The sequence below is a fragment of the Oncorhynchus keta genome, chromosome 10 (assembly GCF_023373465.1).
Source record: "Oncorhynchus keta strain PuntledgeMale-10-30-2019 chromosome 10, Oket_V2, whole genome shotgun sequence".
Taxonomy (NCBI): domain Eukaryota; kingdom Metazoa; phylum Chordata; class Actinopteri; order Salmoniformes; family Salmonidae; genus Oncorhynchus; species Oncorhynchus keta.
The window spans coordinates 40,148,740-40,168,053 of NC_068430.1; the positions used below are offsets into that span (position 1 = coordinate 40,148,740).

The 19,314-nt window shown below is 43.8% G+C and overlaps 1 protein-coding gene across 6 annotated transcripts; it reads left to right on the forward strand.

Moving 5' to 3' along the window:
- Positions 1 to 14,416: 14,416 nt before the first annotated feature.
- Positions 14,417 to 18,984, forward strand: LOC118388717 (uncharacterized). Of its 6 annotated transcripts, none has more exons than XM_052527021.1 (5): positions 14,417 to 14,903; positions 15,945 to 16,087; positions 16,309 to 16,688; positions 16,816 to 18,174; positions 18,213 to 18,984. In XM_052527021.1, exons 2-4 carry the CDS (start codon positions 15,976 to 15,978, stop codon positions 16,993 to 16,995), a joined length of 672 nt encoding a protein of 223 aa, XP_052382981.1. In that variant the 5' UTR covers positions 14,417 to 14,903; positions 15,945 to 15,975; the 3' UTR covers positions 16,996 to 18,174; positions 18,213 to 18,984. The 6 variants fall into 6 exon arrangements, with proteins under 6 accessions (XP_052382981.1, XP_052382980.1, XP_052382983.1 ...); XM_052527020.1 differs by having other exon boundaries at positions 14,417 to 14,853; XM_052527023.1 differs by having other exon boundaries at positions 14,884 to 15,020.
- Positions 18,985 to 19,314: the final 330 nt, after the last annotated feature.

Below are 19,314 nucleotides of genomic sequence, written 5' to 3' on the forward strand. Positions count from 1 at the left end.
GACGGGACAGTTGTGGAGAAGGCAGTAAGTTTTAAATTCCTCGGCGTACACATCACTGGACAAACTGAATTGGTCCACCCACACAGACAGCGTTGTGAAGAAGGCGCAGCAGCGCCTCTTCAACCTCAGGAGGCTGAAGAAATTTGGCTTGTCACCAAAAGCACTCACAAACTTCTACAGATGCACAATCGAGAGCATCCTGTCGGGCTGTATCACCGCCTGGTACGGCAACTGCTCCGCCCACAACCGTAAGGCTCTCCAGAGGGTAGTGAGGTCTGCACAACGCATCACCGGGTGGGGGCAAACTACCTGCCCTCCAGGACACCTACACCACCCGATTGTCACAGGAAGGCCATAAAGGTCATCAAGGACAACAACCACCCGAGCTACTGGCTGTTCACCCCACTATCATCCAGAAGGCGAGGTCAGTACAGGTGCATCAAAGCAGGGACAGAGAGACTGAAAAACAGCTTCTATCTCAAGGCCAACAGACTGTTAAACAGCTACCACTAATATTGAGTGGCTGCTGCCAACATACTGACTCAACTCCAGCCACTTTAATAATGGAAAACTATGTTAAAAAAATGTCACTAGTCACTTTAAACAATGGCACTTAATATAATGTTTACATACCCTACATTACTCATCTCATATCTCATATGTATACTGTACTCTATATCATTTACTTCATCTTTATGTAATACATGTATCACTAGCCACTTTAAACAAAGTGGCATAGTTTACATACCTGTGGAAGGACCACTAGAGGGCAGGCTGGGCTCATGGATAGTAGCCCAACAAAGCATGGGAGACAAGGTAACCAGAGTCAATTAAGCACAGCTGACGGTACTAATGAGATACTCTCCTTCCCCTATAAAAGAGAGAATGGAACCAGCAGAGAGGGGGAAAACTATCTCTGGAAGATGGCCACCGAGAGAGAGAAGCTGGGCTGAATGAACCACGAAGATGGTGACAAACCCGTGATTTATGTTTGTTGTAGTTTAAAGATTATCCTATTGTGTTCTTGTTTCATCTGGAGAAGAAGATGTGTGTTTTTCCTTGGAGGATTTTTCATTGATTATGTTAGAATGTTTTTGTTGACAAAATACCCTCAATAGAGAACCGTGTTCAATCAGAAAAACCTACTCCTGACTCGTTTATTCCACCTTCCCGCTTTAGAGTGACGCCTAATTACTTGGTACGCTCACATTGGTGGAGGATGCGGGCATTAGGTGGACGAGTGACACAAGGATAAGTGAGTAAATTAATATTCTTCCAGAAGACCCGGAGGAACCATTCAAGAACGATGGATAACGCCCTACTACAACAATTGATCACGGCACAGCAGACAACCATAGAACTCCTGCAACAACAGCTGAGTCGACGAGAAGAACCTACAGTTAGGCCAAGAGCGGCTGCTCACGCCATCTTACCTCGTCTCTCCAAGGAGGATGATATTGAGGCCTTTCTCATGACCTTCGAAAGGACGGCCACCTTGGAAGAGTGGCCGCCCACAGAATGGGCTAGCGCATTAGCTCCTCTTTTGACCGGGGTGGCTCAGGAAGCCTATTTTGACCTGGATTCCCGCGAAGCGGACTATGGGCGACTAAAAACCGAGATCCTGTCCCGGTACCAGCTGACTGCCAGAGATAGGGCTGTAAAGTTCCATCAATGGACCTATACAGCTGATCAACCCGTCCGTGCCCAGATCTTCGCCTTAATACGACTGACGAAACAGTGGCTAGAACCTGGAAAGGGAGTAGGACATGTGATAGAGACTCTCGTAGTGGACAAGATATTGAGAGAATTACCCAGTGACTTAAAAAGGGTTGTGGGGCAAGCCAACCCGTTGTCAGCCGACGACATAGCCCAGGCGGTGGAAACATATCGGTCTACAGGGGAGTTGTTAAAAAGTGACAAGGTGGAACGGAAGGACTCTTCCAATCCCGTACCACGACTCACCCCGGCGCACCCGCCACCGAAACGTCCAAGCCCCTCCAGGAGGTGGGAGAAGTCAGCCACCACACAGCCGGGTCGGTGTTATAAGTGTCAGTCTCCCAACCATTATGCCCCACAATGTCCTAGCAAGGATGAGCCCATGGTCACGGAGTCGTCACTGCCTACCCCCACACATCCCGTTTTGAGGGGGCAGGATCAACATTGTTGGTTAGCAGAGATAGCCCCAGCCTCAGAGATTCCGGTGCGAGTTGAAGGACAAGATGTGGTAGCTATTCTCGACTCGGGAAGTATGGTTACGTTAGTAGAGGAGCGGATGGTGACCACCGCCACACTGCTACCAGACAAAGTAGCCGTATCCTGTATCCATGGAGACACCCACTATTACCCCACGGTGAATCTGCCTATTCTCACTCCAAAAGGAAGGTGTACAGTCAGGGCAGGGAAAGTGCCCCAGCTGAAGGTGCCATTATTGATCGGGAGAGACTGTCCCCTATATAAGGAGCTTCGGCAGATGACGTTATGCACGGGAAGAAGGGGACAGGAAAGAAGAGAATCTCCAAGCCCGAGGTAGTAGTACTACAAGGAGACGTAGCCGCGTCCTCGTCCTCTACAGCAGAGGAAGAAATAGCGAACCAACGTTTACGACAGATATTCCAGGAAACCACCGATGAAGACACCTGTGAAGGGTTATACACAACGCAGGAAGGAAGGAGCAACCAGGCACTAAGGGATATATTTGAAGCTCCATCCGAGGAGGGAACCTGGAAGGGATTCTCCTCGGTCTCCCCTGATGGGGATGTGGAACAACCTCCACATCCCTCTACTGAGGTTGACCTGCCCCAGGAATTAAAGGGACAGTTCGGCACCTCGCAGCATAGAGACCCAGACCTAAGGGAGGCCATGAGGAAGGTGAAGGTGATCGACGGAAGGAACGTCGACGGATCAGGTGAGCCCCCTCTTCCTTACTATGCAATCAGGCGGGGTCTCTTATACTGGGTCGTAATGACGAAGGGGGAAAACCAGGAATTACTAATGGTGCCTAGACCATACAGGGATACAGTTCTACAGTTAGCCCATTCCCACGTCCTAGGAGGACACCTGGCACGAGACAAGACGATTGACAGAATCATGCAGAGATTCTATTGGCCCCGTGTCACCCGAGATGTGGCCAGGTATTGTAAGACGTGTGATCAATGTCAACGTACAGCCCCACGGCCACACCTACGTAACCCTTTGATTCCTCTCCCCATCATAGAGACTCCCTTTGAACGCATAGCTATGGACCTCGTAGGACCCCTCCCAAAATCCGCCAGAGGACACGAGTACATCCTAGTGGTTATAGATTATGCTACCAAGTTCCCGGAGGCCATACCCCTACGTAACATGTCGTCAAAGGGAATTGCCAAGGAGTTATTCCTGATGTTCTCTCGTGTGGGCCTTCCCAAGACTATCTTAACCGATCAAGGAACCCCGTTCATGTCCCGGTTGATGAAGGACTTGTGTCGGTTATATCAGATTCAACAGATACGTACAAGCATATTCCACCCTCAAACAGATGGGTTGTGTGAACGCTTGAACAAAACAATTAAAAGCATGTTGAGAAGAGTGGTGTCCCGAGACGGGAAAAACTGGGACATGCTTCTCCCACACTTAATGTTTGCCCTGCGAGAAGTACCCCAGGCATCCACTGGATTCTCTCCGTTTGAATTGCTCTATGGCAGAACCTGTCGAGGAATCCTCGACTTAGCCAAGGAGACCTGGGAGACCCAACCATGCCCCTTTCGATCTACAATAGAACACGTTACCCTGATGAGAGACCGCCTGTCAGCAGTGTGGCCCATAGTCAAGGAGCATATGGAGAAGGCCCAAAGGACCCAAGGCCGGGCCTATGATAAATCTGCGACCCCCGTGAGTTCACCGTGGGAGAGAAAGTGATGGTGCTTGTGCCCACGGCCGAACATCGCTTGCTGGCGCAGTGGAGGGGGCCCTACGAGGTAATGAAAAGGGTCTCACCGGTCAATTACCTCATCAAGCAACCTGACAGGAGGAAGAAGGTCCAACTCTATCACATAAACCTGCTGAAGACGTACCATGGACGAGAGGAGGAGGTGGCTTTGATGGCCCTGGAGGGCAAAGAAAAAAAGAGGCTCTACCACAGGTGCGCCGTGGCCAAACTCTCCTACCGGAGCAGTCAAGACAGCTAGACAAGCTGATTATGAACTTTGGTCGAATATTCTCTCCATTCCCAGGACAAACAGATGTCCTGTTCCACCATATCCACACTGAACCCGGCAAGAAAGTGCATATCCGCCCTTACAGGATTCCTGAGGCTCGCCGAGTCATCGCTAAGAAAGAGGTGAGGGAGATGTTGAGGATGGGCGTGATCGAGCCCTCGACGAGCGAGTGGTCCAGTCCCATAGTCCTGGTCCCCAAAGCCGATGGTAGTATGAGACTCTGCAACGACTTTAGGGGCGTGAATGCCATCTCTACATTCGATGCGTACCCCATGCCCCGTGTGGATGAACTCTTGGAGCGCTTAGGAAAGGCCAAGTTCATCACTACCCTGGATTTGACGAAGGGATATTGGCAAGTGCCGGTGGCTCCGGAGGATCGCCCAAAGACTGCCTTCGCCACCCCAGAGGGCTTTTCCAGTATGTGAGGATGCCCTTCGGACTGCACGGAGCTGCTGCAACCTTCCAACGCCTCATGGATGCCATTCTACGGCCCCATCAAGAGTATGCAGCGGCGTACATAGACGATGTGGTCATCCACAGCGAGGACTGGGATAGTCACCTCCTGCGATTACGTGCGGTGCTCGTGAGTTTGGAAGCCACAGGGTTGACAGCCAATCCAAATAAATGCTGCCTGGGCCTGTCCGAAGCGGAATACCTGGGGTATACCGTGGGGAATGGGAAAATACGCCCGCAGGCAGAGAAGACCAGGGCAATTCGTGACTGGCCCCGACCCCGGACCAAGCGAGACGTTCGGGCCTTCTTAGGGATAACAGGATATTATCGCCGTTTTATCCCGGGATATGCAACCATTGCCAACCCCCTCACAAACCTCATCAGGAAAAACCTGCCAAACCAGGTAGAGTGGAAAGACGAGACGGAAGAGGCCTTTCAATTGTTAAAAGATGGCCTGTGTTCCGATCCCGTTCTACAGGCTCCGGACTTCTCACAAGAGTTCATTGTGCAGGTCGACGCCTCGGATACAGGGCTCGGGGCCGTACTAGCTCAGGGTGAAGGTGAAGCAGAGAAGCCGATTCTCTTCATTAGTAGGAAACTCAGCGATCGGGAACAGAGGTATGCGACCGTAGAGAAAGAGGCCTTAGCCATCAAGTGGGCCCTCGATTATCTCCGGTACTACCTACTGGGTCGGAGGTTTGCATTAGTTACTGACCATGCGCCCCTCACGTGGATGGCTGGTAAGAGAAACAATAACAACAGAATAGCCAGATGGTTTTTGTCTTTACAACCGTTCTCTTTCCATGTCATCCACAGGGCCGGATCGAGGAACGGGAATGCAGACGCTGTCCCGACGCGACCAAGACGGTGCGTCTGGCGCCCGACCCTCCGGTTCGGTCCTGGGGGGGAAGGTATGTGGAAGGACCACTAGAGGGCAGGCTGGGCTCATGGATAGTAGCCCAACAAAGCATGGGAGACAAGGTAACCAGAGTCAATTAAGCACAGCTGACGGTACTAATGAGATACTCTCCTTCCCCTATAAAAGAGAGAATGGAACCAGCAGAGAGGGGGAAAAACTATCTCTGGAAGATGGCCACCGAGAGAGAGAAGCTGTGCTGAAAGAACCACGAAGATGGTGACAAACCCGTGATTTATGTTTGTTGTAGTTTAAAGATTATCCTATTGTGTTCTTGTTTCATCTGGAGAAGAAGATGTGTGGTTTTCCTTGGAAGATTTTTCATTGATTATGTTAGAATGTTTTTGTTGACAAAATACCCTCAATAGAGAACCGTGTTCAATCAGAAAAACCTACTCCTGACTCGTTTATTCCACCTTCCCGCTTTAGAGTGACGCCTAATTACTTGGTACGCTCACATACCCTACATTACTCATATGTATATACTGTACTCGATACCATCTACTGCATCGTGCCTATGCTGTTCTGTACCATCACTCAGTCATATATATTTATGTATATATTCTTTATCCCTTTACACTTGTGTGTATAAGGTAGTAGTTGTGGAATTGTTAGGTTAGATTACTCGTTGGTTATTACTGCATTGTTGGAACTAAAAGCACAAGCATTTTGCTACACTCGCATTAACATCTGCTAACCATGTGTATGTAATAAATCAAATTTGATTTGATAACAAACAAAACATGTGTCACTGTCCCAATACTTTTGTAGCTCACTGTAGTTAATAAATATGCAGGTCAGTGAGGAAGGACAGAGCTTCAGCATACGTCCCAAATGGCTCCTTATTCCGCATGGACCCTGGTCAAAAAGTAGTTTACTGAATAAGGAATAGAGTGCCATTTGAAATGCTGCCTCAGTAAAAGGAAAATCGCCACAGACTGTGATGAATGGGTCTGACCCATCAACGACTGCTGTGGACCACATGCTCAGTCGCTGTCAACAAAGTGTAAGTTCGACTAATGCCGTGTCATTTCTGACACAGGTTTTTTCACTTCCCCTCCAAAGCCAGACGCAAACCCTGCAATAAAGGGACTGAAGTTTATATTCTAACTGATTCAAGTTTTGGCTGAGGGATCACACATAAGGTAACGCCTACTTGTATTTACACCTTACCTAGCATTCCTACACAAATTAGAGGAGTCACTAACTCTGAGAGGTTGAAGTAATTGTTTCCCTTGCCCTGCAAGGGCTAGGAGAGGGACGGAAGCAAAACTGTTACAAATGTATACCATAGTTAATGAATATCTTCTCAACTAAACTTGACAGTTAAGCAGGTGGCAGCTGTACCTTGGACATAAACAAATGTGAAAGAAACAGATCTTGAAATAATTCTGACAATTTGGAGGGGAGTATCCCCTCACACATCCCTTGCGTGACCAAGGAGTCATTGACAGCGCGTTCCTCGGGGGGCTCGCATTTTATCTTCGTAAATGCTGGGGAGGACGGAGGAGTGACAAGGGGGTAAGGCCGGGGCACGGGGGTGGGTATCATAAGAATGTTTCCAATATTAGCCTTGGTCTGGCTTTAAAAATAGAGCTTCATCACATTAAATCAATAATGCCACTTAGAAGTGAAGTGATGGCGTGTGTGTTGGCAGCGAGGACCCTCCGTGGATTAGCGCACTCTGTGCTTGGTAATCACTAACACATTTGGATGGCAACAGTACTAGAAAGGCCTGTGGAGAACTCAAGTTTATAAAGCCTATATGAATAATGTTGTTCAGCTTTTATCTTTGTACAATGACCATCTTCCATTTGACTGGCATAATTGATGCTTGATGCTAGAACTGCCAAAAATGTGATGCTAGAACTGCCAAGGTTTTGATGCTAGAACTGCCAAGGTTTTGACGCTAGAACTGCCAAGGTTTGACGCTAGAACTGCCAAGGTTTGACGCTAGAACTGCCAAGGTTTGACGCTAGAACTGCCAAGGTTAGGCCACTCTTGGAGGTTGCAACCTTGATTTAGATAGAATTGAGTCATCAGTGATGAGGCTCTTTTGAGAAATGCTTTCTATGCAAACAGTGTGGTGTGCAGAATCCAGCATTCAATAATAAATACTTTTCCCTTTCATTCATTTGCAAACATCTTTGCAAACATATCCATTTCCAGGCTGCATCACATCCGGCCGTGATTGGGAGTCCCATATGGCGGCGCACAATTGGACCAGCACCGTCCGGGTTTGGCCGGGGTAGGCCGTCATTGTAATAAGAATTTGACTTATCTAGTTAAATAAAAGGTTAAATAAATAAAAAATATTTAAACAATTCCAAAACTTACTTGCAACTTTATTCATAGCATTTGCATTCATCAATTTGCAGTTTTGCACTAAAATAATAAGTACTTCAGTTGCATAACACCTGATTACAGAGAACATAATAAATTACACTCAAAAGCCATACACTGATGAGAACCATCATGGTGAAGTGATTTATGGTACAAAACTAGGTAATATCCTCAAAATACACATTGCCTCACTCTCACTTACTCTATAATATTAAAAGATAGACAATGGTTGCTGCGAGAGCTTCGTGTGCACTGTAACTTGTCCAACCACAACACGAGATACCCACTAGAATGTTCTCTGAACTAGCCACTACAAATCTTCCCCTGCGATGCTCAGACAGAGACCAATATAGATCCAAGAGAGAGATATCGCATGGCCGATTAACTTGAGGGACAGGCTGACCCCTGGATGCACTGTGGCTCAGTCGAGGTGACGCTCTCTGAACCAGGCCCTCCACCAGTGTCTAATTTAGATCAACCGCATGATAAAGCCAGCATTGTATTGTAGCACCAGCTATAGGCAACAGTCTCACTTCTAGCTAGTATCCCTCATCTAATGGCGCAAATGACGGTTTCATACCATGTCATTTTAATAAAGCAGTGTCTGGTATCATATCTTGTTTTAACTGTGATATGTAAATACCTCACTCTGAACGTTTATTTCACTTTGCAAGCACTCACTCCGAATTCAGGTCTTCACCTTTAACTAGTCTTGTTTGGGCTTCACCAGCGGGCAACTTGTAGGACCTACAAGTTGGGGCGGCAGGGTAGCCTAGTGGTTAGAGCGTTGGACTAGTAACCGGATGGTCGTGAGTTCAAACCCCTGAGCTGACAAGGTACGAATCTGTCGTTCTGCCCCTGAACAGGCAGTTCAGGCCTGGTTAAATAAAGGTAAAATTAAAATCTGACAGACTGCTCTACTCAGCCTGATGTGCAAGATTGACATCTGCTGGCTATTTAGTGTCCCTACAATGGATCCATCCATGGCATCTCAAGTGAGTTAAGTTTTAGATAAATGTGACCTACATGCTGAGAGTACATGTTGTAGCTACAAAACTATTTAATTTTAGAGTTCACAAGTCAATAATATTCTAAATATTTCTGAGTGTAGTATACACAACTATATAAACTATTGCATACATTGTGGTAATCGTTCCAGCCAATGGAAGTAACGTTTGATCCCTGATATCTTGCAAGCATGGCAACGACCAGTGATGTTGCTAGATTTAGCAACTTTTTAGACTACCCTGGCAACTTTTTTTTTTCAAACAGCACCTAGCAACAAATGCAGCTACTTTTAAACATGTATTTGGAACTTTTTGCAAATTTTGAAAAGTGACCCAAACGCTAAAATGCATGTATTTTCCCTCTAAATGACACAAACACTATTTTCTGTCACACACTCAGTCACAACACACGTGCCTGGCTGTAAAAATGCATTGTGAGTGACGTCAGCAGCAGGCCAGCAGCAATTTCAGTACATTGCAAATCATTGTTGGCTGGCTGCAGCAGTAGTAGTAGTACGGGTTTGACGATCCAAACCTAATGAATATAATTGGTCACGAATGTTTGATCTTGAACAGAACTTACAACATCAATCAACATGTCTCAATCAAAACTGTACAGCCAGAAGTAAAGAAAAAAGTGGGAGTCTGTCCCTGAACAAATGTCAAATCACATCTTTTGCCGAGATGGCCAGTAAATTTAAGTAACGTTATTGTGTATTCTACGTAATGACGCAGTTTTACGTTATCACGCAGTGACATCACAACGTCATTTAGCAACTTTTAGCAACAAATCAACCTGCCTCTAGCAACTTACCCTGAAAATTTGTTTGCAGCACTTGCAACGAGTTTCATGGACTCACCCTGCAAATACTACCATGGCGCTGTGCAAGAGAGAGATCCAATGCTGTGTAACAACGACAATACAGTTATCAATTTCAACAGTGTCAATATACACCCCAATGCTACCCTAACAAAGACTAAGGTACTGAATAACTTGAACATTATCTGAATATTATTGCAAGATGGAGAGTAGCGTGCTCTAAATGCTTTGTCGGTCATTGTCATTCTAGGGCTTAGTCATCCTCTGAACCGGTATCTGGGCAGAGGAGACGATGAATATGTAGCCTAGGCAGCGGATAGTTAGTGCATGGGCGCTAGATCTGCACTACCGACTGCCTAGGCTAATAGCCTAGATGCTACCATATATTTTGCCATTAGACAGCAATGTTTATGTCAAAATACGTTCGTTATCAAGTTTCACTGAGCAACTATCGTAATTTTACTGCCGTCCAGCCCGGTATGTGCTTCCAAAAAAGTTTTACATAAATATTTCCAAGCAACCGAAAACATATTGTCTGGAAAGAATGTATTGTTTTTTTTACCCAAGTGCGCATGCGCCTGGACCGGTGTCAGAGGAAGGCCCAGGACAAGTCTCACAGTTTGCCGATGACCTCTGCTACTGGTCCAGCTCCAAATGTCCTCAACTTGCTGCAAAAAACCTCCAGAAGTCTATTGAAATGATCGAGTCGTGGTCCAACATGTGGTGAGTAAAATTGAACCCACAAAAGACCCAATGTGTCCTCTTCACAAAAAGCACAGGGGGAAAAAAACAGGAAACCCATAGATCTCAAACTCTACGGTGAAACAATAAAAGTAGGAAAAGAAGCAAAATTCCTTGGAGTCACCTTCCAGAAGAACATGAGCTGGACAACCCATATAACGAACATAGAGAGAGAGGGACGAAAAAGACTAAACCACCTAAAAACGCTGTGCGGAAGAAAATATGGAGCCTCACCTCAGACAGTGCTGAAAGTCTACATCAGCTACATCCGCCCCCTCTTTGAATACGCCCTGCCAGCCTGGATAACAGCTTCACCGCAACAGATGAATCTGCTACAGATAGTCCAAAACATGGCAGCAAAAATGGCTTACAGACTACCAAGATACATCAGCAACCACTACGTTAACAGCATATCTGGACTGACATCAATCAACAACAGACAGTCAGTCATTGGCCAGAAGTTCATCAACAGAGCCACTCACAACCCATCAATGAAGGAAGCTGTGGGACAGGCCAAATGGACCACAGATACACCCAAGTCCATAATGCTGAAGCTGACCTAGAAGAGTAAGTAATCCTTCTCACCCCCCCTAAAAGATTTAGATGCACTATTGTAAAGTGGCTGTTCCACTGGATGTCATAAGGTGAATGCACCAATTTGTAAGTCGCTCTGGATAAGAGTGTCTGCTAAATGACTTAAATGTAAATGTAAGAGAGGAGGGAGAATGGAGAGAGAAAAAAATAATAAAAAAATACTAAATACAAAATATATTTTTTTTTTAAGTAAAAAAAATAATAATTTTAAGGCCTGCCCTGCCTCTTCCACCAATCCAATTGTTGCTTATGGACAGAAAAGAGCAGAGGCTCTGAGCTGTCCGATCAGGTCCATTGTCTACTTGTAAGGCCCAACAAATTGTCAGACTCCAGTCACCGAAGTATGAGACTGTTCTCTCTACTACCGCACGGCAAGCGGTACCGGAGTGCCAAATCTAGGTCCAAAAGGCTCCTTATCAGCTTCTACCACCAAGCCATAAGACTGCAGAACAATTAATCAAATGGCCAGCCAGACTATTTACATTGACACCGCCCCCCTTTGATTTTACACTGGTGCTACTCGTTGTTTATTATCTATGCACAGGGTTGGGGAGGTTACTTTCTAAATGTAATCCCTTATGTTACTAGTTATCTGTCCAAAATTGTAATCTGTAATGTAACTTTTGGATTACCCAAACTCAGTAACGTAATCTGATTACATTTAGTTACTTTCCCCTTAAGCGACATTAGAAGAAGACAAAAATGTATGTTACCAATTGAACGACATCATGTTCAAGTTTACATAGCTGGCCATATACAGATGCTAAATTTCTCCTAACCCATCGCTTCCTACTACATATAATAACACGATTAAATTATATATTTACATAAAAAACCAAAGTCTATCAGAATTACAGTTATTCCAATAAATGTCCTTCTGTGGCTCAGTTGGTATAGCATGGCGCTTGTAACGCCAGGTTAGTGGGTTCGATTCCCGGGACCACCCATACGTAGAATGTATGCACACATGACTGTAAGTCGCTTTGGATAAAAGCGTCAGCTAAATGGCATATATTATTATTATTATTATTATGTTATACCCCTTGATCTTCAAGAATAGGACTTGGAAATATGGAAGTATAGATTATCCAAATAGTTTTACCTGAGCATAATCCCAAAACTAAGGATTTATTAGCCAGCCCTACTCTGTTGTCATGGAGGACTGATTGGGCTCATTGATTCCAGTTGAAAAATAAATGCTCCGCTCATGGAATGTCATGCTTTGAGCACTACTGAAAAGTGCTATTTACATGTGGAAAATGAATGCCATATGCTGCATTTGCTATAGGCCTATTGTTTACCTTTTTGTTGGAGACACTGATATATTTCAGATGTTAAAAGGGCAAATCCATAGATGAAACAATAACAAAACGGTCGCCCTCGCCTCTGTTTTGGTAAAAAAAACTGAGGGATGGGCCTGGAGAAATGTAACCACACTCAGATTAATAGGCAGAGCTATGGATGCAAGAACTGACCATCCATGATATCAAAATTCTAGTTTTAACCATGTTATGAGGCTATACAGTGTTTGTTTACATTTACAATGTTTACAAACATTGGAGGAAAACAAGCTTATATTTTGGGTTTGCATGTATTGTGACAGTGGAACTAAGCTCATGAGGCATTTATAAATTATATTCTTCAAGAATCAATGGATATATATATATTTTTGTTTTAATTTATAGGTTCAAAAATGGATGTAGCAACTACAAATTGCCCCTTCAAGTCTATCAAAAGTGTGCGAGTTTGAGCATATGTCCATTTTTTATCAGCATGAATTAGATTGCGCAATAAAAGCCTCACTTTTATTCCATAGTCAGCATGTATGGGCCCGGCAGCCACAAGGAGTCGCTAGAGCGCGATGGGACATGGACATCCCAGCCGGCCAAACAGTCCCCTAACCTGGACGACGCTGGGCCAATTGTGCGCCACCTCATGGGTCTCCCGGTTGCGGCCGGCTGCGGCACAGCCTAGGATCGAACCCGCATCTGGAGCGACACCTTAGACCGCTGCACCACTTAGGAGGCCCGTCAGTAATGTGTTTATGTAATAGGATAACTACTCCTACATCATTGATATTTAGACGTTTAACTGACAGCCTATACTTCCATAGCTGGGGCTACTGCCTGGAAAGCTGTAAAAATATAAATGATTGAATTTGACCTGGATGTTAATTATTTAATTTCCAATTGTGTCACTTGTCAGTCATGCTCATAAATCTCAGATAGTATGCATTATTTTGTTTTATGTTGTGTCCTCTTTTCTGTGCTTTCTAGAATCAGAGACATCTTTACTGCTGCACAACATGGTCCTGCTCTCCGTGAACTACCCCAGCCCCTGACCAGAGGAAGAAAGCATGCAGCTGCAACCAGACTCTTTGTTAAATGTATTCATTTGCTCTCAGACTAATTCTAATGGAACAGAAACCATTCATCTAATTTTCTCTGGACAGAGAGGCATAGAATTAAACAAACGGATCAATTGCTAACATGTGGAGAATCAATGAGTCAGTGCATGGATGGCTTTGACTGCTACTGTGCTGTATGTCTTAATCCATTCCACTGTGCATGATACGTCACACATATGGTTTCAGTCACACGTACGTACACACACACACACTCAAGCTCTCACAATAGATGATATTATATTTCCTCTGCTGCCGCACGGCAAGAGGTACCTGTGCATCAAGTCTGACACCAACAGGCTCTTGAACAGCTTCCATCCCTAAGCAATACGACGGATAAATAGCTAACAAAATAACTACACAGACTATCTGAGTTAACCTTGTATCTTTATTGACCTTTTATTTCAATCTTTCCACTGTCTCTATGCAAACTCTCAGGGCCCTACACACTCGCACACACACACAAATACTCACTTCATCATTTGCTCGCTTAGGCATAATATGCACATCGATGTATACTGACTCTACACACCTGGACACCCACTTGCATACAAGTTGCTGCTACTCTTTTTTATCTTATATCTTGTTGCCTAGTCTCCCCTTACCCCTATACATATCTACCTCCATCGCTCCAGTATCCTTGCACATGTAGCTATGGTATTGGAACTGACTTTTAAAAATATTTCCTGTATATAGTATGCTTACTTACTTAGTTACTTTATTGTGTATTTCATATGTCTTATTCTTATTTCATGTTTTTTTACTGATTATTGCATTGTTGGGTTTTGAATTTGCAATAAAGACATTTCACTGTGCATGTGACAATAAAACTTGAAACACACACACACACACACACTTTTCGAAAATGTCATGTTGTGTGTAGTTGGTGGTACTGTACTGTAGGTGTCACTTCTTTAGTTAACTACTTAACTTTGTAAGTATGGTGCATTGTAAAATGATCAAGGGTCTGTCAGGTCCAAATTGTTTACATAACCATACCACGAAACGAAATGAGGAACAGTGGGGTAACTGCCTTGGGCAGAGGGATTTGGGATTTGATCTAGCAACACTTTCGTTTACAAGCCCACCGCTAGTAAACTAGGCGACCTGCCGCCCCAGGTGGTGGGCTTTGTTCTTTGTTTTACCTATATACAGGTTCTAATCATGGACTTCGTGTGTATATAACACTATGAGATGTATAACCTTTTGTCTGCATCTGTGCTGATTAATATATGCCCACTTTAAATCCTTGATTCACCAACTAAGAGATCAACAATGTGTCAAGTGCTGCTCCGAAGCTCAGCAGTTTTTCCGGAAATAACTCAACTTTACTGTTGTTCTTCTTGAAAGTTCAACAGATGATCCGGTTATAATGGCATTCGGTAAGAACAACTTTTCCTGTTCCTGTTTCGGGGATTATTGTGTTTAACAGGTAGGCTAAAATCAACAGTACGGCAAGTACTCTCCGCCTCTTCTCAATATATGTAAGATATGAAATCGTGTTCAAAGTGATATCCTGTCGTGTCATTGGGGAAGACCATACAAGGTCGTAAGTTATATTCATCTTCACCTTTGTCAGTTTAAGTGTGTTCACTATGGTGTTTCCATCTTTAAAATGCCTGGACCAAAATGAGCCCAGAGTTGACTTTATCTCAACTTCGTGTACAGTAGATTAAATCAGTGAAAACAACGTCTGAAGCTAGGATAAGATGTGCTTTGTTTTCAAGAATTACAGTTGGCTATTTTAAATGTAATGACAGAACATCGCATACGTAGGTTTCCAAATACAACTCTAAAAGATCATCACAAAAGTCCTATCTATACACTTCAACATGTAATGTAAGTGGTCATTTGTAGGTTGGATATATCAAACATGTATGGAACTTTAAACATGACCTTATAGAAAGCCTGTACAAGACATGCACATGTAATGACATTGTCTGTGTTTTCCTGGTTTGTTATGAATGTGTTATTAGCGCGTTCTGTTTGAGTTCCTTGTAGAGAGTAAGAGTGCATGTACAGTTTACAATTCTTGTCATAAATCGAATAGAATATGCCTCTTGAAAAAGACAAATGTGATTGATTATGTCTGGGGGAAGAAATGTGTTTGAAATACCAAATATCAGTTGTAATTAGTACATTTAGAGCCATGTATTATTAAAAGTGTTCACTGATGTCTATATGTATTTGACTTTGCACGTAAAGAGACCCACCAGATGTGTTTTGTAGGATAGGACTCCATTCTCTCCCCTCGACTTGGTTCCCTTTTTCCTTATTACTTCCTTCTTTAGACTCAATTTGAGGGAAGGGAACTATACATGGCACATTGCTGACGAAAGCATAACATGCTATAGCTTTAGAAAGCTTTAGCGTTTTACAATCACAGGAGCAGAAGTCCCTCCTCTAAATCTATTTTTCGTACTGGAACATTATAATTTTTCATGTACATTGTAATGTACGGGTCTCTTTTCAGATGGCTTTGTAAAGATCCCTGTGCTCATGAGATGGAGGACGCGTACACAGAGCTGTACAGGGAGTTCCTCCAACTGCGCTTGCTGTGTCTGAAGCAGGCTGCTTTACTCAATAAACTCACAGAGAAACTGAGGACACAGCAAGGTCACTCCCATTTCCTTGTTGTAGTACCAAAAATGATATACTTCTCATGCCATGCCTATTTTGCAGATTCTTATCTTTGTTTTACGATGAGTGTCAAAATCAGTGAATTCAGTGCATATATACAATATCAATGAATGTAGTAGGCTACATTTACATGTTTGTCATTTAGCAAACTGATCTTATCCTGAGCGACTACTTATACGTGCTTATTCCTTCCTTAGGAGGAGCCCCTGTTCCTGATGGAGACCCCAGCGTAATGGCATCAATCCCAATCCAGTGTACCCAGAAGAGCTCCGTTGCTCTCCCTGCATGGCCGGAAACCCCAATGGTCCCAACACACAACCCTGCTGCACACTATGGCATTATAAGGCCATCTGGGTCCATGGGGTCACTCACTAATCTACTGGCTGGGGATTTGGGCAGACTACGGCTGGACTTTGCTCATCCAGGGACAGAAAGGAAGGAGGTCCTCAAAGCCACCCCCCCAGGACCTCTGGACCTACCTGGGGGTAATGAAGAGACGGCACCCTCCAGTGTCTCTGGGGACTCGAAGCAAGCAGGTCGATTTTGGAGTGATGATATGACCCGACAAATGTTCAGGGTAGGTTTCTCCCCTTTCATTTTATTTTTTTGACGAGTCATGTCATTAAACGTAACATCTGTTTGTCCTCTCCCTCCCCCTATCCCTGTGCCTCCCCTAAAACCTCTCTCTCCTCCCCCCTGCTCAGATGCCCTCGGCATGTGGCTCCTTCCTGGACAGTGAGTTTCTAAGCCAGAACGGGGGGATGATGCTGATGTCAGAGGTGGCGCTGCAGTCTCATGTGTGTGACTTCTGTAATGCTGTATTCCCCGGCCACACCACCACCAGGGGAGACTTCATGTGCCACCTCCACACACACATCACCTAGAACATTATTTCCCAACCAGGGGAAATAAATACTTGAGAAGACCGATGAGACCATAGGCTTACTGGTAAAACGCACATGAGGGTGTAATTCAGGTGTACTCCAGGCAGAGCAAAAAACTGTTTGTGTTACAGTAAACGAAAATGGTTGGGAACCACTGACTTCCCTGCACCAACTCCATCACACACACATCACCTAGAACACTAGTTCCCTGCACCGACTCCACCCACATCATCTAGAACACTGGTTCCCCCATAACATCTCCACACACACGTAATCTAGAATCCCCATAACATTGTTTCTGTATCACCTAGAGTAGCTGTTTCCCCATCACTTAGATTCGTGGCTTCCTCATACTGTTTCCTCTGCATCACCTAGAGTAGTGGTTTCCCCATAATATTGTTTCTGAATCACTTAGAGTAGTGGTTTCCCCATAATGTTTCCTCTGCATCACCTAGAGTAGTGGTTTCCTCATAATATTGTTTCTGCATCACCAAGAGTAGTGGTTTCCCCATAATATTGTTTCTGCATCACCTAGAGTAGTGGTTTCCTCATAATATTGTTTCTGCATCACCAAGAGTAGTGGTTTCCCCATAATATTGTTTCTGCATCACCAAGAGTAGTGGTTTCCCCATAATATTGTTTCTGCATCACCTAGAGTAGTGGTTTCCCCATAATATTGTTTATGCATCACCTAGAGTAGTGGTTTCCCCATAATATTGTTTCTGCATCACCTAGAGTAGTGGTTTCCCCATAATATTGTTTATGCATCACTTAGAGTAGTGGTTTCCCCATAATGTTTCCTCTGCTTCACCTAGTGTAGTGGTTTCCCCATAATATTGTTTCTGCATCACCTAGAGTAGTGGTTTCCCCATAATATTGTTTATGCATCACTTAGAGTAGTGGTTTCCCCATAATGTTTCCTCTGCATCACCTAGTGTAGTGGTTTCCCCGTAATATTGTTTCTACATCACCTAGAGTAGTGGTTTCACCATAATATTATTTCTGCATCACCTTGAGGAGTGGTTTCTCCATAATGTTGCTTCTGTATCACCTTGAGTAGTGGTTTCCCCATACTGTTGCTTCTGTATCACCTTGAGTAGTGGTTTCCCCATAATGTTGCTTCTGTATCACCTTGAGTAGTGGTTTCCCCATAATGTTGCTTCTGCATCACCTTGAGTAGTGGTTTCCCCATAATGTTGCTTCTGTATCACCTTGAGTAGTGGTTTCCCCATAATGTTGCTTCTGCATCACTTAGAGTAGTGTTTTCCCCATAATTTTGCTTCTGCATCATCTAGAGTAGTGATTTCCCCTTAAAGTTGTTTCTGCATTGTGACCTACCTGCCACCTCCACACACATCACCTAGACCATTTATGAGATTTGCTTGTTTTCCCCAAGAAATGTATTATTGATTTCAATGAAAAAAGTTCTTACAACATATATGTATTGATTAAACAGTCTGTTTTCTATGAAACTGAGAAATGTACATATACCACTGTTTTCTTATAGCACTAGAGGGCAGTAACAACATATGGTAGGCTACATCATGGGATTTGTCTCCGTTATCTCGTTATTACTGGTACTGTTTTATTACTAGATATAATAAAAGGACATACAGTCATTTATAAACAGCTACACAATCCATTATAATGTTACACATAATATATGTATAAACATAGAAATATACTTGTATATTTATCCTATCGTTGCTTTCGAAGGAAAACCTCGTAACTTCGTAACCATTAATTTTTTTCATTGTGCATTGACATTTTTACATGCATCGACTCTAGGGTCAAGACAATGTATTCAAAATAGCTTCTGAAGTTTCTTAATTGTATGTTTGTTAATGGTAAAGTATGGCTGTTTTCTATTTTGGAGATAAGAGGTTTCATCCAACACAGACACTATGTAAGTACAATTTCTGTCATGATTCTCTGTTGAATGTAGAGCTGAATTGATTAATAAATGAGGCCAATTTTCTTCAAATAATACTTTTGATATTGTCTCTTTGTGTATTTATGTAGTTTTTGTAATTGATATGTACATTCTAGTTTGAAAAGATGATGTATTTATTTATTTTTTGGAACAGCTTATTATGTTCCCACAGTGATCAGTCATTTGTGTTTGGGATGTGTCAAATGGCACTATATTCCCTATATTCCTCTGGTCAAAAGTAGCATACTATATAGAAAATAGGGCGCTATTCGGAATACAACCTGGGTCTTTCACAGTCAGAGCAGCGATGCAAAAGTACACAGCAGACCTCCTCAACGAGCCACCAGGTTGGCAGCTATATCTCGCTATATTTAGTCTGCTCTCTC

Coding starts and splice junctions, on each gene's coding strand:
- LOC118388717 (XM_052527019.1), top strand. CDS start 15,225: ATGACAGAACATCGCATACGTAGGTTTCCAAATACAACTCTAAAAGAT. Junction 16,088..16,308: donor GAAACTGAGGACACAGCAAG/GTCACTCCCATT, acceptor TTCCTTCCTTAG/GAGGAGCCCCTGTTCCTGAT. Junction 16,689..16,815: donor TGACCCGACAAATGTTCAGG/GTAGGTTTCTCC, acceptor CCCCCTGCTCAG/ATGCCCTCGGCATGTGGCTC.